The sequence below is a fragment of the Buteo buteo genome, chromosome 28 (genome assembly GCF_964188355.1).
Source record: "Buteo buteo chromosome 28, bButBut1.hap1.1, whole genome shotgun sequence".
NCBI lineage: Eukaryota > Metazoa > Chordata > Aves > Accipitriformes > Accipitridae > Buteo > Buteo buteo.
The window spans coordinates 9,559,980-9,587,761 of NC_134198.1; the positions used below are offsets into that span (position 1 = coordinate 9,559,980).

Genomic DNA, 27,782 nt, shown 5'->3' on the forward strand with positions numbered 1-27,782 from the left:
TCAGCTCCTTGTGAGATGGAGCTCAAAAATCCCCATTCTGCTCTCAGATGCCTTCACACAAATCCCAGGCAGAGTTGTGTCTGTGCACCTGAGGGTCGAATGCCTCCCTAAAGATGGAAAGCAAGTAGAGTGGAAAGCCATTTTCTTGACTGACGTCCTGACAGTTTTTGCTTTTAAAGTGTATGTACACATCAAGATCTAAGTAATTTTCTTTCATTCTTTTTATCCTGTAGATCGCCAGTACCTACTGCAACATCTTTCCTCCCTACACAGCGACTCCAGCTTGGGAGGGCAGGGCTAAGGTTGTCACAGCTTTCCCTGTGGTGTCTGCCTGCCAAGTACAGCTCTGGAGTTAGCCGTGGGGTGTGAGGTGAGAAAGAGATTGCATGGTCTGGTTTTTCATTCACTGGGGCAGATGATTTGCCCACAGTTTGGGCGTGCTACCCTCAATGGTGCTGCGGCCAGTAGACCACCCGCTACTGCTGCTGCATCGTGCTTCCATCCCAACCTGACCCAGGGGCATTGGGTTGGGAACCTCCCTAAAACCTCCCCAAACTTGTTTTTAATAGAAACCCTCCAACAATAATTTGGCATTGGTTTTGGGGGTTTTTTTTGCTTTTCTTTTTTCCACAACTTCAGCCTTGAATATGCCCCTTAGTAAGGTACCTAGAGCAAATTTAGGTTAGTGACAGAGAAAGGACTGTTTGAACTGACTTTCTGCCATGATTAGATGCAAACATGCTTTCCACTTCTGCTGGGATTTTCATTGGCCTTGATGTCGTAGATCACTCAGAGTTTCCACTTGCTATGGAAGTTTGGAGAGCATAGGAAATTGACTCCATTTGGTTACATGGGCCCATGTTCTAGATTCATTTTCTGGCTTTTTCTTACTAGCATTTCTGACCTCATGTATTTGTTTCTTTGCTTTTGTAGATTTTCTCCAGAGGCTGCCTCAAGGCGAGGGCTGAGTACTGCAGAGATGAATGCAGTAGAAGCTATTCACAGAGCAGTAGAATTTAATCCACATGTGCCAAAAGTGAGTATGGAGAAAGCATTGTTGTAGCTATAACGCTGCTGAGGACCTAACTCCTGATTTCTGTGTTAGATTAATGAGTGATATTGTGGAAGGGGGAGCAAACAATGGGAAGGGAAAGAAGCTGATGGTATGCATAGTTTTTTTGTTTGGTATTTCACATTCAGTGTCTTCTACTCTGGACCGTGCAACTTGAAATTTTAGCTGAAGCGAGTCCTCTATGTGAGCAACAATTGCGTGGTGGATTGCAGTAGTAGACACCACCAAATGCTACACTGCAGGACAAAACCATACATAAAGAAAGATTATTATTTACAAAACAGCCATTAAAGATCTTCTAGTTCAAAATAGCATGTTTTCTTTGTTTTGATGATTATATGTAAGAATATGTTTTTGGCATGCTTTACAAAGGGACCTATGTTTGGAGTTCATGCTGTGTTTCATATAAGTTGCATTAGTAATTCTTTATGCAGCACCCTGTCATTAAGTTCTGAGAATGCAAAGCTCAGAGATGAAGAATTGCTGAGAACTACAAAGTAAGAAAAGGGATTTATGTTCTAATTCCCTAATCCCCTTTCTAGATATGTATCTCAGCAGTAAGAATCTTGCCCAGGGGCTACTGAAAGCTAATATATTTTATTATTTCATCACCTGATACTCAGTATTGCAGTCTGTAGGTTCATTGTAAAGGCAAACCATGGGCAGATGCTTTTTGGCCCTCGGAGATCTGCCTCTGAACCTCACCCCACAAACCTTTGGACCAATATTGCCCTTTGAAAGTAAGCAGCCTCCACTGGAGAGCAGAAGACTGGTGTGTGTTAATGTAGGGAGCCTATTCATTAGGTACAGCTGAACACCAGGTCTGGTCAAGATAAAGCCAAAACCTCTCCCATATGTACACATGGATTGCAGAAAGTTAATTCTCATGCATTGCAGGAGTCAAATATTTTCTCTGTGAACTATATCTGTTATGCCAACCACTAAATAGCATGGTTTAGCTATCTGGAAGTTAGGCTGTTTGTTTAATAAAATCATCTAGACTTCCTCTACAGGCAGTGGAAAGAAGGAACTATCTTAGACATCTCTAGACAGACTTTCCCTCCGAGGTGCCTGTTTCTACATTGACTATGAAAGGAGCAACTATTTTCCAGTAAAAGCCTGATTTTTAGACAACAAGATTTAGGTGAGATGAGTCCCTTTGTATTATTAGCTGATCTTCTATTTTTGTGTCAAGCTGTAAAATGAAAATATGAAATGAACTTTGGTTCCAGCACTGCTTTTGTGGAACTCTGTTTACTTTCTTCGATCCCAATGGTTCTTGCACCAACACAGCCATTGATATTTCTCTTCTGCCTGGTTGCCTGTTTAACTCTGTATTCCAGTCCTGTTCTGGGTGAACCTTTCGGAATGTTTTACTGAAGTCCGGTTAGAGTATTCTGTCTTTGCTGTCTAAAAAATTAGATATCTTGCCAAGCAAAGATACCAGTTTAGCCTGTCATGAGCAATCCTTGGGAGCCTGTTCCATTTTCCTCACTTAACCTCCATGCATTTGATAATTCTTTCCATCAAAATCTTTTTTTAACAGTTTGCATACTAATGATTCCGTATTAACACATACTGTTTCCCTCCTCTTTAAATGAATGGCATTGCATTTACTTCTGTCATCACTGGATCACTTAATTCTGAGTGGGAATCTTTTTGCTGTAAAAGTCAGTTATGTTAGTTTGGCCATTTCTGGGACTGGTTCATTCACTGAGGGACAGAGATCATTGGCTGCAGTGGCCTCCACCTCTGTACATGCTCCTAATGTCCATCTTTGTATTGTCTCCATGCTCTGCACTGCCGTGAAACTGAGGCTAAGTCTTCATTTACTTTTTAGCTTGTTCTTTTTCTGTTTATACTTAAGAGCTTGCTCTTCTTTGGTTTGACTTCTTGCAAAATCTACCTTACTGTAAGTTGTGACAGTTGCTCTGTAACCGCTGCAATTCCAAACTTCTAAGATCCTGCTTTTCTTGTAGATCGGTACTTTCATTCATCGCTTGTGACCTCCTTCTCACTAGCCAGCTTCTGTCTAGGTGGCTGTTCAGTGCAAGGCTGAATCTCCTTTCTGACAAGTATCCTCATGTGTGAAATGCAGATTGTGTGTTATTTTCAGTACTTTTGATTTAAAGAAATTCCGGTCCTCTTCCTCACTTAAGTTCCTGAGCTTTTCAGTCATTTACATTGTTAGTTGATTCCCTCAGTTTTTCAAAGTCTGTCATTTTGAACTGAAAACCTTTGTGAAACATACAAATTATCAGGATAACAAGGTAGTAATGGGAGCAGACTCTAGGGGGTTTTTAGTTCATATTTTAAAATTACAACAGTGTAGCCTAATACAGATTAATATGCAGCACTGCTGAATTCACACTCATTCTTTCTGCTATTAGGTGAAGGATATTAAGGTGGCAAAAATGTATTTTTGTTGTAAGATCCATACTGCGCATAAAATTATACCTCAGTTATGATTGAAGTCATATCCAATTTGTTCTTAATGAAATGGAGATAAGTTTTAGCAAGCAGCATCACAAGAAGTCTAACAGTGACACAAAACTAATATGTCTTCAAAGCTTCTTTGGGATTTAAACACTAATGAGTCTCTTGTTCAGGCTAAGGAAGAAATAAACTACAAAGGTGACAAATTGTTTAAGCATTTGCAAAGTTCCCAGCAAAAGCCTTGAAAGCAGGGAACTGCACTATTAAAGAGCAAAAATGCTTTGACATGTTTCTGGTTTGTGTCAAAAGGAGATTCTACCATTTTCAGTGTGAATCATTAAAATTTAGAATTATCACATAAAAAGATCATTACTGCATATGCATTTTCAAGACATTTAACTGGAAATAGCATATTTTTGCTAATGAGATCCTCAGACAAAGGGAGTGCAGGGAACACACTGTGAACACACTGAGAGATGCTGCTGAGCTGGATTTAGCAAGAAAGGGAGACTGGGTCTCCCGTTGTGACATATTGCAGGTTTATGTAAAACAACCATGGGATTCTTACAATGCTGCTGATTTTTCCCTAGGAGATTATGGCCAGATTGCAGTCCAGTGTTCCATAGTGATGTTGCAGAAGTCAGATACACTTCTTACACTTTTGAATGTAATCTCAAGATGTAGGAACCCCTTAAGAAGCAGTAACTTAAAAGTCCCAGATTTCCATCTTTACAGAGAGGTGAGAAACCCTGCAAAAACACCTACCTTCCACATAGAAAGAAGCCAGTGTGTATGCATGGTTCTGTGAGTCTTCTCAGTATGTATGTCATAAATATGTTGGCACACACTTTCATTGATTCTAGTTGACTACGCATCACCTTGGTTTTCTGCACAAAAATGCCTTTTACAGAGTCCTAATATGGCTGACAGTCTTTCTTCAGGCAGCCACCCTTCCAGCAAATAACCTTCTTTTGACACAGGTCTCTTCCATTTTTGAGTACATGTCAATGACAATTTAATTCCCAGAAATCAGTCCATTAAGTCTCAGCCATAGGTGATAAATTCTCCTTGGTTTTGGAATACACTGGAGTCAAGATGTGACATGTGGAGGTACCAGAATTTGGTTTAAGTGAACAAAGGCAATCAGTGCAGCCTGCCTGATCTCTCCAGGAAGCTGGGCAGCTGACCTGGCTGTACTGTTTCTGGAAGCTGAGCTGTGCAGGGTAAGGCCAGCTCAGGTATGTCAACTATGATCTCTTTGACTGCAGCAAAAATCAAACCACTGTCAAACTGAAGACATCTCACCTGTAAAAAGATTTCTGTGCTTGAAAGTGGCTTCATTTTTCAAGCTGTACTAGAAAAATATCTGATAAAAGATACTAGATCTATCTACAGTTTGACTTGTTTATGTTACTGAAACAACTCAGCTACAGCAAATTGCACCTTTATACTTTGGCAGAGATTGCCTATGTAAAAAGAAAGCACTTCACCAGGTAGAGTGTTTTCAGGGTTCTTTTTAGTAGAAGAAAAACATAACCAGTAGCAGATTGAAGTCAGCAGTACAGCAGGAAAGAGAACAAAGCAGAGCTGTGAATTTCACTATAAGAAGAGTCACAACAAATTGTATCACTTGTCTGTGAAGACTAGAATATTTTTTTTTCAAACATCTATGTCTTAAATGAGATTCTATGGATTAGTATCCTTTTGTTTTAGTGTAGCGCCATGCACTGTGGAGTTGGTCCCAACCAAATGTTCTGACACTGTCTGACAGCATGCTGCTCAAAAATTTAAGAGTTAAACAAAAAAGTTTTCATTGCCACTGAGGTATCACTCCAGAGCGTTTTGTATGGAAAAGAGAGTAGTGCATCCTATGTCATAGAGAGTATGTAATTTGTGGAGTGGGTGGGAAAAAAAGTGTATATGTATCCACACACACGCACACACACACACACACAACTTCATCAATATTATTTACATGTTGTGTTTGGAGCTTCCGCACTTAAATGTAATGCAACTATCCCAAGCTAATGCTGATAAAGTACCACAGCTGTTTCTGGGACATTCCTCAACTGTGGAACACCCTTTCTGAACTGACTTGCAAGGCTCCCTCCCTGCATTCAAACTCCTTCTGAAAAGCCCCCCCGCTCTTCTCCGTGATCTACGAGACATGAGCTATTCAGTAAAGTCAAAGGGAAGAGAAAACAGATGATGGTCCATATCTGTTAAAAGCGAGTCAAAAGTGTGCTCTGCACACAGTCGTATGGGTTTGCTATGTAAACTAGGAGCTGAGTTGATTTAAAGAGAGTACCTGCTGAATTTTACTGCATTTGAATCGAACAACTTAAATATTGATATTACTTTAAGAAATGCAAATTTTGTGTGTGAGCAGTTTCTAAAAAAGATGTAACAAACCATTGACTTAAAACACTTTTAAAGATTTATCTGTTCTCCATTTCATCCCTTCACATTTCTTTCTTATTTATTTTAATTTTTTTTTAATAAGAACTGTGGCTGTGTGCTTGTGTGGTTTCTAGTAAGTTGTAGTTGCTAATAGAAACAAACAGTGCAAACAAATTCATATGCCAGATGGGAAATGAATCTGTTCTGCACACCCCATGATATTACAGAGAAACTATTCCAGACATGTTCAAGAGAGTTTTTAACTGCTCAGTGAGACTGATTTGGTTTTTTATCTCCAGCAAAAAGGCCAAACTTCTTAATTACCATCAATCCAATGAGAACTTGTAAGGTGACCGACCTAAAAGTGGCTTCTCTGGGCATGTAGAGACCAGTATTTTGGAACTGGTTTAAGCTTGTGCTGTTCATCCAGCTGGGAGGAGGAGAGTTCCTGTTCAAACAATAAATTCTCATATTCTGGCCTGGAGGGATGCTGTCACAGGTGCAGGAGTGACTATTGCCCATTTGCGGCCTGAGCTGTAATTTCAGAGGCAAATTGCACAATTGAGGAAAAGAAGGAAACCTGCTTGAGATAGGTTGATTTATTTTATAAAAGGGTACTGAAGTAGCCCATTAATGTGGAGTGTTAAAAGCACTCCCAGCAGAGGAGAATTAGTAGCCAGAGTGTGGTCAATATTATGAAATAAATATTGTATATTCAGTCAATTCAAGCAATAGAAATATAAACTCCACCATGTTGCACTTCATGTGTCCAAGGTCTATTGTCATCCTCCAAATGCTCGTTAAAAGGCATGTTCCCATACGTGTACAGAATAGCTATAGCTGAGCAATATCTATTACAAAGTCAGGTAAACAGCCCAGAAGTCCTCTGTGGAAGCACATGAAAAATACTGTTGCCCTTGTTGTACCTCCTAAAATACAGGGGTTTGACAGGAAAAAAGTTTGGGATAACAGAAGAGAGAGACCAGGAAACCAAAAAAAAGACAACCAAAAAAATCCAAGCCAAAACAATGTGGTGGAGAAGGGCTGATTGAGCCATCTGTTGATGACAGAAGTCATTGCACAACTTTAGTATTCACTCATAACTTCATTAAGACTAAGTCATTCTGCCTGAAATTTTCTAGCCTGTCTTTTCTGAGCTGATTCCTTTTTTAAAGGAACATGATAACCCCAGATGGTGGTGACATGCTATTTCCTGTACTAGTTAAACTTCTTTATTCAACATTGAAAAACAAATGCAGTTGGAGATGTGCTGGGCTTGCCGTCTCTGTTTCCTTCATGATGGCTAGCTCCTTGCTAAATTTCTTATTTAGCCTCTTACTTGACTCTCCCTCTGAAGTGGAACCATGCTTGGGTTCAGAGCCCTCTCAGGGTGACGGAGGGCTCCTATCTTCCCTGTGTATTCAAAGTATTGAAAAGGTAGTGAAGTTTTATTACTTAAATTGTAAAGGTCGTGGTTGAATCTGAGAGGGTGCCAGTGTATCAGGAGTTACAGTAACAGGGTGTCTGTCAAGAGGTGTAGGTTGTTTTCTTGTAAAGCCAGATGGAGTTCATACTGGTATGAATTTTGGTGGTATGGTAGATCTTGTGTCCATTTTAGTCCTGTAGCAGCCAGGGCTGTGCTCTGGACCGAGGCCTTTGGAAATGTTGAGATATAAATTGTCAGAATCCCACCCTGAAGTCTTTGGTGGCTAAAGAGAAGACTGTACCTGTCTAGTGTAGTATCTTTGATTAAGTGCAATAGCAGCCTCTTGGAAACTACAATCAGATGTCTTTGGCTAATTTTTTCCAAGAGCTGGAGATAATTGTTGCATGCAAAAGTGCATCAGGCCTGTGATTCACACTTTACATGGGCAGCATGAGGACTGCAGCTTATTGGGAAGTTTTTGAAGAAGGATTCTTTTCATTTCATTTCATTTAATTTCATTTCATTTCACTGGAATTTGTCTGCTTGTCCAATCCAAAACGTTTCAGGGGGACTGTGTTGATTTCATGGATAATCTGGTAGAAACCCAGCATGTTGCTGGGAGTCAGTCCTGCCTGTCAAGTATCTGGGTGGCAGTAGCCTGCCGGTACCGTGAAAGGGGGCTGCCCTTGGCTATGCTACCTCCAAGCAGACCCTGAGTCCTGTCAGTGAAACCTCCAGGAACCTGAATGCCCTCCAGGCTCTTGAACTCTTCTTGAAAATACAGCAATGCACAAATGGATATGATATTCTAGGACATCGAGACCATCCTATCTTCATGGACAGTCATATCTCTCCTTCCATAATAATCAAGCCCTACCTACAGCTAGGCACCTTTTTGGTACCTGTTACTCCTATTTAGAGAACTTAAACAGATGTAGGTCTTCAAGTGCCCTCTCACAAAGCAGAGTTGCCATTTCTTTGATTAGCTCTATTCTGTACTTGTAGAACTTGATCTTTACATTTCTGGAAGTGCCTGATGAGAACTGTACAGAGTGTTCCAGACGAGGTCTCTCTGGGGCTGTGTACAATTAGCATTCATGCTGGAAATGCCTCCAGAATAAATTCATTGACAATTTGTATGCCCAAAAGGTGTGGCTGACCTTTGTGCATAAAACAAAAACTGTTACGAGGCTGAAATGAAACTTGAGCCATCCATCAACTTTGTGTGTGAGTCTTCTTGAATACCACCAAACCAGATTATGGACTTTTTGTTTGGGAAAGTAGCTGTGATAGAGTAATGAGGGAAGAGTGTTTCACATTTTTGATCTGAGGAACTTGTAAAAATGTTTTTTTCTTTCTGAAACTGAGAAAAATGCAGACTGAAAAGTCAACACAACTGAGTGAGGACTAAGAATGATTTGCAAGTGTCAAGATACATCCTTCCATCTGGTATTTCCACTTGATTTGTTTTTAATCGCTGATAACAGGCAATACATAAGAATCAAAATAACATGTTTTCATCCCAATGCTCCTAGAAACAGGACATTCCTTCCTGGTTTTTCTTTTCTTACAAATAGTGTCATGGCTTTGGGTTTGTATTTTTTTCCTTTAATTGAAATGTTTAAATATTGAGAACTTATTTTCTCATTAACTTTTTAAAAAAATATAGAAATAAAGAGTTATGTTCTAAATTAATAAAACAGATCGAAACCTGCAGCTCTTGCAGCTGTACTCCATTCTGCTCAACAAGTATAATGTGTGTTTTTAAAAGGGTGGCACATTCGTTAGGGCAGGAAGTAAGAATGTTTGCTGTATCTCTGTAAGCCTGGCAGCTCCCTCCCTCTTGTCAGCTCTTTATTCTGTTCTCTCTGTCACTCTTAATCCCCTGTCCTGCCTACTAAATTGCACCTTTCTCCATTAATCCACCGGCTCTGCAGCTCTCAGATTTTTCTGAAAGGCTTTAGAGAAAATCCAAGTACCACACTTCTTACTCCCACTGCTAATTCAGTTTCTCCACCTTTAATACTGTTAACCTGCATCAGAAACACACATGATTCTCTTTCCTCTTCATTTGTCTGTTTCCCAGGGTTGATAGTTCTCTGCTTTGATCATGGTCTCTTCAAGTCCTTCAGCTGTTGGCTGGCTCCTTCCAGGCTCCTTCAGGCGAAGGGGTGACTAGCTCTCGGATGCCCCCCATGACATCATGCTGTTGGTGCTCATTTCTCTCTGGCCTTGCCTCTTCCTTTCCCCAAGGCTGATTTTCAGTTCTCGTTTATTTCTTTTGCCCTCTCTTCTCCTCTTTTCTGCGCCAGCTCATCCCGTTCACAAAAGTCCACGTTTAACAGGAGCTGCGGGAGGTCACCACCACCCACGCCTCCCTCTGTTTCCCCTCTGGTGGCAGGTTGCCTTCCTGTGGGTGCCTGCGCTGGGTTGTTGTCAGTCCCGAGGTCCCGCAGTCCTCCCCTGCCAGACCAGCACGCAGGCGCAGGGTGAAATAGAGGGGCTGCACGCTCGCTGTCCTTTTGCCAATGATTAACCATAACTTTCTGTTCCAAACCTTGTGTTAGGGTCTGATGGTCTACTGCCTGACTCACCTGCCGCCTTTTGTGTTAACTTAAATGGTCTGGTGGGGAGAACGTTTGCTCTTGGGCATCCTGGAAAAGAGCGGCAGTTTCCCTGTGCTGTTGAGGAACGGTCAGTGCACAGCTGGGAAACGTTACACTTCTCGGAGAACTGACAAACAGGACTTGATTCGGCAGCCTGTGGTTTCTGTCTGTCATTCCTTTCCCTGTAAAGCATGCCAGCAAGGGATATGTCTTTCCCCTCTGATCTACCTCCCCTCCACTAACTGGAATGTAGTAACACCAGTGATGAGATTCCGTGCGGAACTGGTAGGGGTTTAGTTCATGGGCTGGGGAAGGAGGAAGAATCACCTGCTTGAATATTGTCCAGGACCTCTGTCTTCTCCTGTGGCATGAACCCTCCCTGTGTTTCATCTGCCTCTCTTATGTGGGATCCAGTAACGGGGAAAATTGCTTGTGAGTTTAGTCAGTGATGCTTTTCATTTTCATATGATTTTCAGTAACTGTTTCAAGTAGCAAGTTTGAACATCCAATACTTTTTTTCTGGAAATCAGGTATTTGTTACATTTTGTAACTTTTTTTACTTTGTAACTTGTTGGTAGCTACTTAGGTGGCTGCCAACTTTGCATATTCATAGACCTTGCAGCTGGTTGATGGTGATTCAGTAAAGCAACCGGTTGCAACCTATGAGTACTGCATGTTTCCTTATAGAAAGACTGTGTGCATCAAACTGCTTAATGTCTTCTTCATTTTATTATAAACACTTTTAACTAAAAAGCTCTTGTAATTAGATTCTCTTTTTTGCTTTGAGCCTTGTTTTCCATCTCCTTTGATAAGAGAGACATCTCATTTTGAAATTCTCTGTAGTCCCCCTACTACAGCTGAAAAGCAGAACATTAACCATCTGTCAGCATATCTTAGTCTTTGGGAATAATTCAATAATTATCTTCAAGTGCAGTTGGTGATGTTGCACATTTGATGAAACACTTATGAGGGAAAGTACTTTACGGAAATAGACTTTCGGTGTGCACTGTAGAATTACAGGCAGCTTTTTGTGGTTTTTACTACCTCTGAAATAATTGTGCTCTGCTTTTTTATTGCAGTATCTACTAGAAATGAAAAGCTTAATTCTGCCCCCTGAACATATTCTGAAGAGAGGGGACAGTGAAGCAATAGCATATGCTTTCTTTCATCTTCAACACTGGAAAAGAGTAGAGGGGGCATTGAATCTCTTACACTGTACATGGGAAGGCAGTAAGTAATTCTCTTTCTTACAAAGGAGCTAATCAAATATTTTTACTGAACATCATGAGAAAATTATAGCTTTTTGTGAAGTATAGAATGTGGGAATTTTGGAGACCAGTTATATCCTCACCAGCATTGAAATATTTGAAATTCAAACTGAAAGTACAAACTTCGTTTAATGAGAAAAAGGGTTCTGAAGTCTTGGTTTGTGTTCTTTGTGTAATCCTGAACAAAATTTCCCATCTTCTTTGAGACATATTTTCTTACTCATGGGTAAAGGGGTAAGATTTTACATTCCTCATTCCAGAGTTGTAGAGATTTGTTTGTCACTATTTGAATGAACAGTTTCGAACTGAAGGAGGGTAGATTTAGATTGGACATAAGAAGAAATTTTTTACAATAAGGGTGGTGAGACACTGGAGCAGGTTGCCCAGGGAAGTGGTGGATGCCCTATCATTGGAAGTGTTCAAGGTCAGGTTGGACAGGGCTTCAAGCAACCTGATCCAGTGAAAGACATCCCTGCCCGCAGCTGGGGCATTGGACTAGGTGATTTTTGAAGGTCTGTTCCAACCCAAACCATTCTGTGATTCTATGAATGCTTTGTTATTTGGAAACTATGAAAGTACCTTATAGGCAGATAAATATTGATGTGTAGTACAAAACAATACAGTATTTTATGACTTTTTTTTTCATTGACAAACTGGAGTGAATCCAGTGGAGGATTACTAGGATGCATAGGGGACTGGAACATGTGATGTAGGAAAAGACGCTGGGGGAGCTGGTTTTATTCAACTTGGAAAAGACTTCTGGTGGGTGAAGTGGGGATCCAGTTTATGTCTTCCACCACACAATAGAGAGATGATATGGAAGACAGAGTCAGAGTCTTCACAGAATGGCACAGCGGAAAGACAAGAGGCATTGCACACAAGTTTAAACAGGAGAAATTTAATCTAGACATAAGAAAAATATTTTCAGAATGAGAGTGGTGATGCATTTGAACAGGTTGGTAATAGGTTGTGGGATCTCTATCCCCAGAGATACTCAGAGCTCATCTGGACCTCGCTCTGAGCAACCAGACCTAACTTTGAAGATGATCCTGGTTTGAGTAGGAGGTTGAAGTATATGACCTTCAAAGGTCATATACTAATCTTCTGACCTGTCTTATCCTATCTTTGAGATGTGGGTTTTTTTCAGGTTTCAGATAATTAAAAAGTATCTTTATAATCAGCCTTTGTCTGCTTTTTTTAATGCAGATTTTTCTTTATGTAATCTAGTATGCCTTTTGTGCTCTGCTTTATTCTGTTCTCTTTTAGCCTCTCTGTATGTTATTATATCACCTTTTTTTTTTTGCTTTCTGCATTTGCTGTTCTCATTTAGCTTTGTTAGAAACAGTAGTTTGTCACCATGATAATTCCTACAGACATGTACTTATTACCTCCGTTGTAAAAGTGACTTACTGTCTCAGTCACTGTATGAAATAGCCTAAATGTGCCTAATTTTCAGTGTAGGCTCCCTGAGGAAGCAATGGCTTTATTTCTAGGTGTATAGAGCACCTTGTTCAGTAATCCATACCATTGCCACCTGGGGTTTGCTCTGCTGCATTGTTCTCTGTCCTACCTGCTTGCTCTTTCCCTGTCATTTCTCCCAGTCTATTATTTTCTGTGCCATAGCTTCCTTCCCAGTGGCTTATTTTCAGTGGTTTGCTTTTATGAAGTTTCTTCTCTTCCAGATGCTTGCAGAAGTCCTTTAGCCCAAGGCTTATTATCCCATCATTATGGAGCAGTATTTTGCAGGGAATCCTGAATAGATCTTCTTTTGTTTTGTCAGGCTGGGGAGTCCCTAAGGGGCTGTTCACGAGGACTAGCTTTTGGCACAGGAGGCTAGTTGCCCTGCAGTCCTCCTGCCACTTAGGAAATCTAGTCATCTGTGCCTGAAGGCAGTGTAGGGCATTCCCATCTAATTACATAAACTGATTCCTCTCCTTATTACCCCCACAGCGATCTGAATATGTACTTTATTAGCTAATATTTGTATAGTAGCCTGTAAAGATGTAAATTAATATTGTTGCATAACCTCTAAAGAAAAATCCATAATTCATTTTGCACGGTGATTTCAGAGAGAGGTGAACAGTGCACCAGTCCTCAAGAATTTTGTTCAGGTTTTGCTCATGCATAAAGACTCCCCTGGGTTTTAATGGTTTCACCAGTACCTAGTCCAATAATCGTAACTTTTGGTCCATATCTTAGACTGGGTAATATTCTTTACAGATGTAGTGAACTATTTATGGCACTCTTATGTCCTTTACTTGCAAAAGGTTTCCTTGGCATCTCTGCACAATCGTAGGTTAAAACCAGTGGAAACACGACAGAGAAATTAAATTTAATTAAATACCAACCAACAGTCAACATACAGTACTCAGTCAGTTGCCCTCACTTTCTTTCTAGCTATTTATGTACTTGCCATGTCTTTAGAGTGTACTGTTCTGTCAGTGTGCTTAAATAACCACAAGTCTCACTTCAGTAGCTTGTATGTAGGAATTTAATGCCCACATATATACACTATTCAGTTCTGACCTTGTGGGAGTTGGGCAGAATTAAGTATATTAAGTCAGTCACTTGGGGGTACATTTTGAATGCTTCTGAGGAGAATAAGGTCACTCCTAATTAAGACAGTGTCTAACAAAATTTATGCAGAAATGTCTTTGTGGTATTTTAAACTCTGAAATTCTCACAGAGTGTTTATCCCAAATTGCATTCAACAATTGAGAAAAGTGAGGTTATAAAAATAATGATCATCATCGAATGATGGTTGTTGGAATGTTGGTTGTTTCCTGCTCTGTCTTCATTTGATCACTGAAAGTACAGTTTTATTCGTAGTACAACTAAAAAAGCCCAAGTGACACCATGTGAAACATTGCTCTGGGTTTGGTCCGGGTGCTCTGTACAGAAGGTCTGTAGTTTAAAGCGTAACCAAAGTTCTGAAGAGTCTGAGGTGCTTGTTCATCACTGTCAGTTTCTAAAGTTGTGTCATGTTTCCTGTTGTTTGCATGAAGAAGAAAAACCTAGGTGTTCCCAAATACTATAGTAGCTTTTATGACAAACACACAGTTGAATGGCAAACTGCCTCTGTGCTACCTGAATTGATTAATGTAAAATAGGATCAGATAATACTGTAAGAGTAAGGCAAAGAAGTATATACATAAACACAAACTGATACAGATGAACCAGAGCACTTTCTTCCATGGCTGATAACATTGCTAAATAAACTGTTTTGCTGTAAATACTCCATATTTGGTCTCATGTCGAAGATGACTGTTTAAATTCAGCAAAAACTATTCAGACATTTTTTACTTGTTTTGTGAAAGCAACATCTTTACCATCCCTTTTTGTTTTTATTAGAATCCTAGTACTACTGTGATTTAGGGTAAGGCAGAAGAGGCTTGATTGTCTGTTTAAATATTAAGCCAAATTGGAAGGAAAAACTTGCATTAAGTGATTTTAAAGTCATGAGCATTGAACATCCCTCCACATATGTTTTTGTATAGACACTCAAGTTTGTTGCATGTGAAGATCATACAAGGCTTGGATTACTGTATTTGTACTTGGCTTTTTGGGGTGCTGTGGAGAGTGGGGGGTTAATATTGGAAGAGCATTACAGCCCAGGTTGGCTTACAATCTTTGAGGATTTCTGCCTTCTTTACTATTGCTTTAAACATAGTAATCAAGAATAAATACACTCATACAATTGCACAAAAAATACAGCTAACATTATTTCAAATGCAGTGTGCACAACTGAAAATTATTGGAGTATTGTGTATTTTAAACCGATTCCTCGGTTGCCTTGTGAGCAACAGATAATGGAGTGTTACCGCATGGCGGTGGGCTGTAACTAACATCTAAAATATACAGTGCTTCTAGGACATCTGTTGAGGAAAATATTGCTTCAGTGACTGATGTTCATAGGAGTAGTGAGAATAACACATTGATGACGGTTTAACAGTGAGAATAATATATAGGATAATGGAAAAGGATGCCTTGATTGCAAAGCTATAATTCAGTCAAGTATTCTGATGTTTCCATAAACTACACTCAGATGGCCTGTGACATCATCACTGTCCAGATTTAGTAATCCATTTCCCTCCCTCTCTGTTATTATTTTCAATTTTAGAAATGCATAGGATTAAGTATTATTTAATCCATAACCTGAAGATTTATATTGGAAACCTAACTCGATCTGCTGCATTTAAAAAGAATGCATGTGAGGAACCTGGTTTTAATAATTCAGTATTAATCTTTGATTGCCAAATATAAAATGAAAACATGACTGTGTTGGAAAACTAGTTCTCTGGGCTTGAGTCATCAGTGTTACCTGGTTTGTTGGAGTGTGATGGGAAAAAAGTAGTGTACTTTTTTCCACGTAAAACTTCTGTTATGCTTGATGCACAGAGATGTGAGCATTGGCCCAAATTCACAAGCTTGGCTGGTCATTTGTGTAGGCTATACCCGTTACATCAGATAGACTTCTTTCCCTTGAAATTTAAAAATTCTGCAGCCTAAAACCTAAGACAAAATGTGTATATTTGGCTATGGAATTGTAAGTACAATGGGCTCTGATCATGCAAACGTTTTATGTATGTACTTGTAACATGGTCTCAGCTGACGCTCATGAGCTGTCTCCCAAGAATAAAAATAAACATAAGTGTTTGCAGGATTAAAAGCTAAGTGTAGATTTACATTTTGGCATTTCTTTAAGCAATTTATATGCTGTTTGCAACCAAACATAAATGTTATGTTTTGTCTATGTTTGTTTTTGAAAATTGTAAATATAGTTAAGTATGTCCAGTAACTGCCATACTCACAGTAACTTGTGCACGGTGTTGTTTTCTTTTCAGCTTTCAGAATGATCCCCTATCCACTGGAAAAAGGACATCTTTTCTACCCTTACCCTATTTGTACAGAAACTGCAGATAGAGAACTACTACCATGTACGTTCATCTTTTCTCTTCTTATCGTTGACATCAAAGAATTGTTTACCTGAATCTTGCAGCACTGATCTCCATTGATGCCTTTTAAATTGAATACACTGCATTAGAATAATCAGGTTGACAGCAAGTCTCTGGAGCTCCTAGCCATAGTTCATAGTTAAGAGGCAGCTCCTAGCCATAGTTCATAACAAGTAGCTGTCTTTATTGTTGTTGACAGTGTAGGGACAGGGAGAGAGATTACTGAAGAGATACAAATCAGTTAGATCTTGCTATTCTCTCTTGCCAAGACACTGGAAAGTATGTCTGATCTTTCATCTAAGGTAACATCCCATCAAACCAAAAGCACAGTGGCACAGCCTTGTTAGTCTTATGTAGACACACTAGCTACTTAAATTCCAAGGCAAGATCAAACCTGCTTGAGGACAGCTGGATCATTAATAGAGCTGTTATTCTGACAGGTTATGCTGACGTTTTCTGAAAAGCAGTCTTAAGAAGCAAGAAAGGGTTTTCTTTGTGTAATGATGTGTATGCTATTATGAAGTGATTGATGTGAAATTACCTCAGTCATTCATTATATATATTTATGGCATGTATTAGCAAAGTGTGAACAGTGTTCCCAGTGCTCTGCAAGATACAGATACAAAGACAGATCCAACCCTCGAGAAGTGTTAAAGTCCAAGCTAATGAGACTTATTGCAGTGCATGCAGTGAAGCACAAGAATACAGAGGAAGAGCAGAAGCAGCCAATCTTGCAAACAGTTATGCTTCATTCCCACATGTTTTCTCCCAGTGGGACATTGTGTGAGCACAAGTGGAACACACTCAAGTGCAGAGGGGTTTGCAGGGTCAGGGCAGAGGAGGCAAATAAAAGTTGATCCAAGGGAAGGAGATTCTTCTCTCGCCTTCTCTATCCTGGAGAATGAATAAGAGAAATCTGTTCTGGAAAAAGTAAAATTTAGCCTGCTTCTGCTGTGAAGGCTGGTTTTGAGGGCATTTGCATTCTTTGTAGTCTTTCATTCAGAACCTTTCTGGTTTGGGCTGAAAAATGTGAGTAAACATTAGGTGAGAATAATGCAGCAAAAATCCACTCATTGCGAGTCTCTCCTTCACAGTACATTCTCGCTGATATTACACAGAAATCCTTGGCAACTGACAATATCTCCCCACCCCATTATAATCACCCTAATTATAACAACACCTCTTAGAGTGCTGTGTTAGCTTCACTCAGAGGGATGCTGAGCTGGGGAGGGTGGAGTGTCAGGAGATTTAGGAATGACAAAGTCATGCAGAATAGCTCAGCGTTCTCTTTTTAGATGCAAAACTAATCGTTCTTGTCAAATGTTAGAAGCAAGGGACTCTTTAACAGCATATGCAGACAGTTGTGTTCTGCTCTGGCAGTTATGGGAAATGCCTTTCACTGCAAAATCTCTTGGGTTTGAGTAGGGAAGGGTTTAACATCCCGTGACAGACACAGGTCAGTTAAAGGGGTTTTGCATACCTGTCCACACCCTTTAATTGCGTGTGTTTTAAAGGAGAGTCAGCTGGAATTATATCAGAACACTAAGATCTGATAGGCTATCTGAATTAAAAATATCAATCACAAAACTTTTGCCATGACTGGATAACAGACTGGAACAAGTTTGAGCCTGTGTCAAAAGCAAGTGCAGAATCTGAGCACAAGAAATCTTAGACTTATAATGTCCGTGATCTGGAATTTCCCGATCTCTAAATTTAATTTCAATCAAAGAGAAGTTGCAAATTATCTGTGTTTTTATTTTTAAACTGATTGAATTAGCATACCCCAAAATCATACATATTTTTAGTTTATACTATTTTAATTTAAACTCAATGAATTCCTGCTGTTGATTTTGGAAACCACTCCACCCTGCATGAATGCAGTCAAGTATATTGTCCTACCATGTTGCTGGATTACCCTGTGCTTATGTTGTCTGCAAGTACAATGAGATGAGAGCTGGTCACTGAAGCAAAGAAAGTAGGCAAAATGGAAGAGTAATGTTTTGTGTGTATGAATAGTCATAGGATTTGAGTATATGCAAAGCCTTGAGGCTGGTTCTGTATGAGAAAAAATGTTTAAAAGTTTGCATTTATTGTGACTGTAGCTCCAAACTACAGACTCAAATGAGTGAAGGAGACAGATAAGAGTCCACCAGACCTTTTCCCAACCCAGCCAAATTTTCACCTTGAATCTGGGCCACAATAAAAGTTTAAGGGATATATTCTTCCAATAAAATACTCGTTATCCTCTTCTGATCCTCTTAGCCTTCTCAGTGCTGCTTTCTCTGAAGCCCAGTGACCAATTTGTCATAGCAGAGTCAAGGCATTTCTGTATTCCCTTTAGGGTATACTAACAAACACCTTAAAAATTCACTATTAATTTAAATTCCAGGTTTTAACACTTTAAAAAAATGTTGTATTGTTGTAAGTATACAGAGAATTCTGAAAATCTGAATTTAAAGTATGTGTTTATATGTCCTACTTTTAGGATAACTTTTCTCTGCAGATTAAACCCTCAGAATTACTGTTACAAAGGCTGTAGTTTTACAGCCTGCTTAAACCAATCTACAGCCATGCTTCTGCAAGGTTGGTCTCACTGCTGCTCCCAGGTGCATGTTTCTGCGCTCTCTGTGCATCAGCATTAGCATGATACATGTGGCTAGTCAATGACCTGCATAAAAAAATCTGGATGTTTTATTTGTAGGTTAGTTTTCTGGGGTTAGTTGTTGCACAGCTGCATTATAGGAAGGCAAAAGTAACATGTACATAGGACCAGAGTAAGCCAGAAATATGATCTTTAGATGAGAATTATTTGGCAGTGAGATAACTGACACAACAATAATGTTGGCCTTAGATGTTTCAGACCTTCTATGTATTTCTTTCTTCAAAAGCATCTTTGGGTGTCTCTGGCTGTTCAAACCACTTAAGAATGTTGGTTTGGTTTTTGTTGTTTTGAGGGTTTGGGGTTTTTTTGACATGTAATGCATTCTGCTTCACATCTTTTTTCCTACAGCATTTCATGAAGTTTCAGTTTATCCCAAGAAAGAGCTTCCCTTCTTCATCCTCTTCACTGCTGGACTCTGTTCTTTCACAGCCATGCTAGCCCTCCTGACACATCAGTTCCCAGAGCTTATGGGGGTCTTCGCAAAAGCTGTGAGTATTCTCTGCTGCTGCTCTCTTCTGGTAAATAAAGACACAGATGCAGGAAGAACTGAGCTAAATACTGCTGGGTATTAAATACCTGCATATTCAGTAGTATAAATAAAACATCAAGAGATGTCTGAGCAGGGGGACATTTGAACAACTGTTAAGAGAGCTAATCAGTAAAACACACTACTGTCCGTCTTCTGTGGTTTATATGGCCCTCTTGTTAGGCTAGATCTCTTGTGATTTTGCGAAAAAAGGCTTGGTGGGAGAAAGGAATACCTGTGTTTTCATATATAATCCAATAAAATAAACTAATAATGGCTTGCAGAACCCCTTTGTTTTGTGTAGAGCCGTAATGACTGTGTCATGCTTTCCAGTGCAATAGAAGCTCTTAGTATGAGCAGAAATAGAGAGTACTGTTATAGGGCAACAGAGCAAATTTCTGTGTTCTTTCCCCAAACTGCCGTGAAGGAAGTAGTCTCAATATTTGTCTCACAACTTTTCTTTACTACCTCTAGGGAAGTCTCTGCTAATTCTGCTTTTTTAATCCACCAAGGATTAATACATGTTGGAGGATGAGGGGGAAGGGCCATGAATTATGCTGAAACATGCTTTTTTCTTTGCAAAACCAAGAACATCACTGCTCCACTGTGCCAGGATATGAAAAATCCACTTAAAGAAAAGTTCTATGATAATAAAAACCCTGTCTCCTTCTCCAGGAAATACTGAACATCTTCTGTTGTAATGTATTTTCTCAAATATATTTGTATCTCTTGTAAGTCTTGTGTTTCCTAAATAGCCTCCCGGCCTTGTTTTTAGTGCTTTTGATTTGGGGGGCATAGGGAGTGAGGTGGAGGAGGCAAGGCTGAAAGGCTTTGGCAAATTCCAGATTGTAAGTACTTTCTCAAACTCCTTTGCAAATGGCGAGAGACTCCCTTTGCAGGTGAACCAGGTCTTCTACCACCCAGGCTTGTGAGTGATAGAGGTCTGGTACAGCAACAGTTCTTGCATCAAGGTTTTTCTTTCATTAGCTCTAGAAGACAGAAAATAAAATTAGCTGTAGCAAAATATACCACTTCTATCAGCAAAAAGCGCTGAAACTTACGTGAAATATTATTACTTTCTCTTGTTTCTTGAGTGTATATCTAGGCGTTTGGTAGACAATAAGTGTGTAACATGGGCATGTGATCTTAAACTTCTTTGTAAAGCTTTTTTTGCGTTTTTTTCCTCGAGTCATTGAAATGCTTCAAAACAAACCCTTGTTTGGGGCCTCTTTCAATGTAATCTGCAGTTTTTCTGATACTGTCACAGTTAATGACCCCAAATCTGTCCCTGTTAGCCTTGTTCCTGTGCTTCTCAGCCTTGTACCCTGAACAAAGAATATATCTCAAGCTGGCAGCATGATGAGATTTTGTACTTGGTGTTCTTGCTACAGGCGGTGAGCTACCTGAATTGGAGAAAATTGGTAGCATGTTTTCATGGGTTTAACTCACCTGGCTTTGGTTGCTGAGTGCAGTCAACCAGAGATACCAGAAGTTACACTGGTGGTGCGTTAGTAATTGTTTCTCCATGGTTTGGAGCTTGCAGGTTCCAAAGCAGTTTGGGCATTGGAGTCAGACCAGAAGGATCTGTTTCACTGATGTGTAAGTGTAGCTGCCATTGGTGTTAATAGAATAGATACCCCAAGACTCTGTGTGTGGTTATTAAGTTCTGTATGTCAGAGCAGGTAAAGTTCCTAGTTAGTAAAATAAGCACAGACAAATAGAATTGAAATGTGTGCTGCATTATGTGCATAAAGTTGGCAAGATTACTCAAGATCTCTGAACCTGTATGGATGCAGTTAGTATGTCAGTTAACATGTAGTGTGACTTGTTTTAGCTATGTCTTAATCTTCATAACTACTACATGCAGCAGCTCAGTTTTTGTTGTACATGGGAAGGGCAGAATTTAAGCCTGTGACATTCATTTAGTAGCTCATAGAAAGGCTTTGATTCAGAAGGCTCATTTTGTTGTCTCCTCTGGAAAAAGTAGCCCAGGTGTACAAGATTGAAGAAAATCATGGCAGACGTCTCTTTGAAATGCAACTGTATCAGAACAGTACAGAAGAGGTTGGCCAGCCCTGGGTCTTCGCTTTCAGTTTTAGGGAAGATCGTTTCATAAAAAACTAATTTCATAAATAGCTAGAAGATGAATGTGCTACCTGTTGCTGTGGTTATGTGCATTGAATTGCCTATTCCTGTATGGTTGGTAGTCATTGTGATGTGGTATATTAAACTGTGAAACTGTGTATATATGCTTTAATTTTAATAGGTCAAAATTACTCCTTCGCTTATGACTGCCCATCCCAAAAGCATTGTACAGATGTAATATCACCATCATGGCCCAGGCTTATGTTACTGCAGGTCGATATTTACCATATTTCACAAAACTGAATGAGTTAGCATGATTCTGTGTTGGGAACTGGCTTTGACCTGTCCTCCAGGTAGCATCTTCTTGCACCTTTTCCATAGCCCATTAACCCAGACACTGGGTTCTTCAAGGCAGAAAAAGCCCTTGAGTGCTGAGGACCTCCTCCACATATGAGACTGCCAGAGGTGGCCTGTGCCACTGTGACAGTCCCTCAGGGCAGCCTGCATTCTCCCACCGGATGCAGAAGTCAAAGGTATTTTAAAGCTAGTTTCCTCTTCTGGGAGGTTCACTGTAGGATGGAATTCTCCAAACTCCATCAGTGCGCCCATGTTTTAGAGCCAGAACCTGCTCTGAACGCTGCCTGCCACTTCAGCAGCAAGTTCAGATATTCCCAACTGCATCCAGCCAATTCTGTAATGTTGTACCTGGTAAACTTGTATCTTCCCATAATGAAATTGAAAGAATCCAGTTGCACTTTGATCGTTTTGTGAGACTGAATATAAGTAACTTTAAAATGACAGTAGATCTTAACATTTTCACTCGGTTAGGGAGAAGCATGTTCATAGCTTGTGGTTTTAATTTTTGCTAGGCTTTCCAACAAAAGGCTTTTGGAAGTTACTTAAGATAGGAATACAAGTAGAAAAAATTTCTGATTGCATGACTTGGATAAAATTGTCAGCACAGTGTTGGCAGTATTGAATTTATTTCATTGGCATGCAGAAATATGACAATATCTGGGAAATTGTTAAAAATATGTAAGTGCAGGTCTTTTCACAACATGGTAGCAATAAGAATGGATCTTAAATTGAGAGTTGTACTAACAAGGGGGTCACTATATCATTCGAGTCAACAGTTACGTCTAAAAGTGTAGTGCACAGGTAAATTTTTAAAATGAGTGAAATTTCAGAAAGACCAATTTTTCTCTGATTTGATTGCTTTGTTTGCCTGAGATCACTGACGTGATCTATTTCAATATTTCCTGTATGATGGATGAGACCTCAGTTCAGCAAACAAGTTTGCCCAAGGAGATATTTCATCTGCTTGGACCTTTACAGACACTGAGGCACGGAACATGTAGATCCGATCACAGGGACTGAGCAATAAACAGTGGAAAAGCTTGAAAAGCTACTTTTGCATATTTGTTTTAATCAAATGGTCCTATTCAGAAGGTGCTCCCAGAAAGCTGCTTTCTGCCAACTTTGAAATAGCCAGGTTGATAGTTTTCTTTTAAAATACAGAATAATAATAGCAAACTTTTTACAGGTCTCTCATCACCAGTTTTGCCACCCTGAATTCCTACTCTACTGCTGGTGCTGTTTTTTCTGTTCCATGTGGAGAAAAACAGTCAGTGTCAAAAGGAAAGGCAAAAAAATAAATGAAAAAAAAAAAAAAAAATGTCCTGGGTGGTACCATGTGGCAAACAAGCCGGATAGGCATCTGCCAGTGCTGTCTGAGGAAAGGAGAACCAGGAGCTTTCCAAGGGCTCCAGCACAGCCACAGCACAGATGTTGTTTACGTGGGCTTGTACAAGAGAGTAGGTGGCATTCTGAACCTCTTGCTGTCAGCAAAGGACCTCAGTTAATTGAGGCTTTGCTATCCATGAATTTAAATGTATTTCAAAGACCAACTAATTATATAAGTTGAGAAAAACTTGGCTCATTTTAAGCTACAGATACTTTGCTGAGTTTGTTACAGGATACAGTCGACTACTTCAGCAACAAAATTCCTATGAATTGCAATAAAACTTACTGTCAGGCAAATTATTCTTGTTTCATTGATTTAACAAGTACGTAATTTGTACTGGTTACAAAGCTGTGTTCTATTCAAGGAGATGTGATGGTGCAAGCTTACCACATAGATGAAGTGCTACTCAAAGAGCAGAAAATATCCTCTAGTGAGCCTTTTGCATTTGGCAAAATTAAAGGGATGTATTTATTTAAACAGTTCATAACTTAACCAGAGGGAATGCTTCTACTTGGGCTAAGCCACTTGAAATAGTAATAGCAAACTCTACGATTAGGTAGGTCAGTGTTACATTAATTCACCTGTGATTCACGTTATACAGCTTGACCTTTAGCACTACAACTGAAATACTCAGCTTCAGTTAGAAGAAGTTTTTCTTCGACCTGTGCTTATGACAAAATCTCTCATTTTGTCATAAGCTGTGATGCTGTTACCTGGTTTTCCCATGATGCACAGGTTGTCCGTGATGTGGTATCTGCATAGTATGCAAACATGTCCAAGAGGAAAAAAAGAATTTGAATGCTTACTATTGCCTTTAAAATGCATAAGCATCATAAACATCAAACATTCTTACAGTTAAACTCTGCACAGAGCCTATTTTGGTAAACAGTGAAACTGCAGGTATTTTCTAGCTTGATACCATGAAATGGTTATAATCTCTGGCTGTTGGATATTGAAATTTTGAAATCTTCTAAATACATTTGTCATATATAGCTGTGTTTCAGCAGCACACAGACCTGTAAAAATTTTTGAAATTGCATTTTTCATACTTAACTTCAGGTACTTAGGGGCCTAAGTTAGAGACCAAGGACATATCTGTATTAAGTGATAAAATATTGTTTGTTCTGTGGCTCCAAAGGCAAGTGACACATCACAGTTCATGTCTGGACCTCTCTAACCTCTCCTCCCTTCAAAGGCAGGATGGCCCTGTCCTTGCTGGCTGCTGGGAGCTGTCCCTGCCCTGTGCTATCCCCAAACTCAGCTTGGGCGTTGTTGAGGAGAGACGAACGGGCATGGGCCACAGCTGTGTCGGGAGCGGTGCTAGCAATTCAGGAGTGTGGCTGGGGCAGGCCAGCATCCCGCACTGTGCCACAGTCCGCCTTGCTTTATGGGAGAAGACAAAGCCCAACCGCTCCGGCTCCCTCTGCAGCGGGGGGTAGAGAGAGAAGAGACAAGTTCAAAGGGCAGTTCTGGTCCTGGGATGGGTAGAATTACTCTCTGGAAGTGCCTAGCTCTCTTCAGTGACTACAGGGGGACCAGACCCCCACGTCTGCATCCTTTAAGTGCCTAAAGATATATGGGACAAATTCAGAACATGAAAAGGGATGTAAGTGTGTTTATGTATGTAAGTCTGATGCTTTCTTTTGTCAGGAGAGAGAGTTCTTTGGGGCAAAAAGAGAACACATGGAGCACCAGATTTGCTTTAATACTGACCTACCAAGCAGACTTCATATACACATCAGTGCAGTAACCGGAGTTTGTATGTTTTGTGCTGACTGCAAGCAGTAACTGAAACACAAACTTCTTGCAGCTCCAAACAGAACTGTTTATTTTTAGCAAAGTCGCGTCAGTCTAAATGGTTAGAAGCCACTGGGTTCACAATCTCGAGGTGGCTGACTTTGCATATTACTGTACTCTCTCATACACGTACAGGGCCCCAGCATAGCTCTATGTAGTGTGTACAATTGAATTGCAATTAATGTAAAGCACAGTTAATATATATTTCCCAAAATTTTGGGAGTGCTTTGAGTACCTGAGTTCTGAGACGTGTCGCTGGCAGTGGTTTTTTTCCTGTGATAAAATTGCCTCTATTCATTTGATTTTTGTCACATATGCCTGTCCTAACATCAATATTTTGAAACCTCTTTCAACATAGCCAACTGTGTACTGTAACAGAGGGAGAATGTTAAGATAAATTCCAGTTAGTGATGCTTCAATGTATATAGCAGATCTGTAGATAACCCAGAACCGTTTTAAACCTGACTCTAAAGACACGCTTTGTGGTCTGACATATTCTGCCGTTATGAAAAAGCTTCTCTTTCCCTTCAGTAGGTTTTGGTTTGAGTTTTTAGCGGCTTCAGTATGAGCCTGAATCTAGGATGAGAGATGTGTGAAAACTTTTGTAGTCTTTGATCTTCATAAAAATGGCGCTCTTGCTTTCTTTACTGCAAAATCCAGAAATATGTATATATGCAAGGCTCAGAATTTGGCAGAAAGTCTTTATATGTGAATTATATAATTTTTATCATGCTGGAGTATTTTACAGAGGAACACAGAAAGAGTTTCTTGTCTTACTGGACAGCTTTCTCTTGAGGTGTATTGTCTGCTGAATTTTGATCTGAATGTGTATCTGATTTCTTTGCAGTTTCTCAGCACCCTCTTTGCCCCTTTAAATTTTGTGATGGAAAAAGTAGAAAGTATCCTGCCCTCCAGTCTGTGGCACCAGCTGACGAGGATCTGAGGGAGCACGCTCGCTGACTGACTGCCATGACATCTTCTGTGCCAACTTTTTGTTGACCACAAGAAAGCATGATAAAAAAGGGAAGCAGTTCTAAGACTTAAAAACTCTTCATGGATTGTCTGTTCTCATATAAAAACTGTTTTGTTGTACAAAATACATGGATGTTAGGTTCTATTATATTTTGCCTTCAGAAAAGAAAAACTTAAAAATAAACTTTTGTGTATTGCAGCATTGCTGTCTTTGGCTTCTTCTTCAAAGCTCAGATGGTACTTTGTGTTCTTAAACATGTGTGGTGTATCTGCTTCACCACAGCTAGGGCTTTGCTTTCCATTCAGTTATTGAAAAAAACACTAATAACTTTACAATTAAGCAACAGTATCAGTGCCTTTTCTTACGAAGTTCAATTAGGGTGAAGCCCTCACCACTACAGACAGTCTAGACGAAGCTTCTAGACAGTTAGAGCTCTTGCTTAAAGCTGCTTTAGGCTCTCCAGGCAGTTTGGATGGCACACTGGGCTTCTGAATCCCATCCCTGCACAGAGGTCAGTTTTATCCTCATTTGCATTTTCAGAAAGTCCACATACTTGACAGAATTTCTTCACGCCACTGCTATTTCTAGTACCTCCAGAAGCTCCATGCTTTGTTCTCTGTCTACAGAACAAAGCATAAGTAATGGCAGAGAATTGAAGACAAATTCACCTGTAGTAAGTGATCATTGCATGCGTGCTCTTACGTATTTCTTGCTGAGTTTTTATTGCATTACTAGTATTTTTCAAGTACAAAAAAGTAAGTACTTTTTCCTGTACAGATTAAACATCAGCATTATAAACTGTTGCTTGAGACCAGAAGCTCATTAGCAAAATTGGTGTTAGTTCATGCACAATTAATAGAGAGGCTGGTGTTTCATCATTAGTGCTTACCTCAGAAATCTTATCCTTGTGTTGTGAGAGGTTTAGACAAAGTACTCATTTATAACGTAGCCACTGTAGATGGAAACTTCCCGCAGACACCTCTGCTGATGCATGAGGCCAGCTCTAAGATCAGGAATTTGATCTAGAAGTTGAAGCAAGTAGTCCTGTCTGTCAAGAATTGAAAGTGCATCCTTACAGATGCCTCGAGGATTGTTTTTTTTCAACTCCTCTCCCAGATGAGGAAGCATAACCCCAATGCAGTGGATCAAAAATGCCACTTTGCCAGTTCAACTTTGCTATTCTTATAAAAATGCTGAGCAGCTTGGGGGGGCTGTGGTCACCACCAGGTAAGTTTGTTTATCAATGAGGAAATGAGTGGGCAAAGACAAAATTCCCATTATCGGAGTTGGTATAAAAGGAAAGTGTTTCTTAACAGCAGGAGATGCATTACATCATTATTTTTTGCCCTCTTAATCACAGATACGCTAGTCTACATAGAAAAAAGATTTTTGTCCAAGTGAGCAATGGTACTGCATTAAAGCAAACACTGCTGTGCTATGAGGAAAAAAGACAGCCTCACACCAGAAGAAACCAGCTATGAGAATGAGACCTGAGGGAGGACACAGAAGATCAGAGACCCCCACGGCTAAATGTTAAAACTGGTGAGGTGTGTTGCTGTTGGGGATTTCCATACGGGTTTTTCATCTCTGGCCATTATTCCTGCAAAACAGTTCACTGTAATGTTGATGTTAGTACGGCTTATATTTAATGTGGGATGTGGCGTAAGATAAGAGAGAGTGGATTGCTAGTGGACAGCATGTGGAAGTGTGACGTGGGCCAATATTTGTGTTCTCGGCTTTGCATCTGAATTGCTTGAACAGCCACACAGAAGGTACTCCTGTGTCTCTCTAGCTGTAAAACTAGGGATAATCATATTCATTTGTTTGCCTCA

At 39.9% G+C, this 27,782-nt stretch overlaps 1 protein-coding gene across 9 annotated transcripts in view; it reads left to right on the top strand.

Moving 5' to 3' along the window:
• Positions 1–26,151, top strand: part of ST7 (suppression of tumorigenicity 7) — a 154,675-nt gene extending 128,524 nt beyond the window's left edge. For 8 of the 9 annotated variants that reach the window (XM_075059152.1, XM_075059147.1, XM_075059153.1 and 5 more), the window contains 5 exons: positions 934–1,036; positions 11,020–11,170; positions 16,053–16,145; positions 19,174–19,313; positions 25,825–26,151. In XM_075059152.1, the coding sequence (XP_074915253.1) occupies positions 934–1,036; positions 11,020–11,170; positions 16,053–16,145; positions 19,174–19,313; positions 25,825–25,920 (583 nt within the window). In that variant the 3' untranslated portion in view covers positions 25,921–26,151. Of the gene's footprint in view, positions 1–933; positions 1,037–2,085; positions 2,217–11,019; positions 11,171–16,052; positions 16,146–19,173; positions 19,314–25,824 lie in introns of those variants that run through there. The other variant, XR_012654642.1, reaches the window with a different exon arrangement.
• The last annotated feature ends 1,631 nt before the right edge of the window (positions 26,152–27,782 follow it).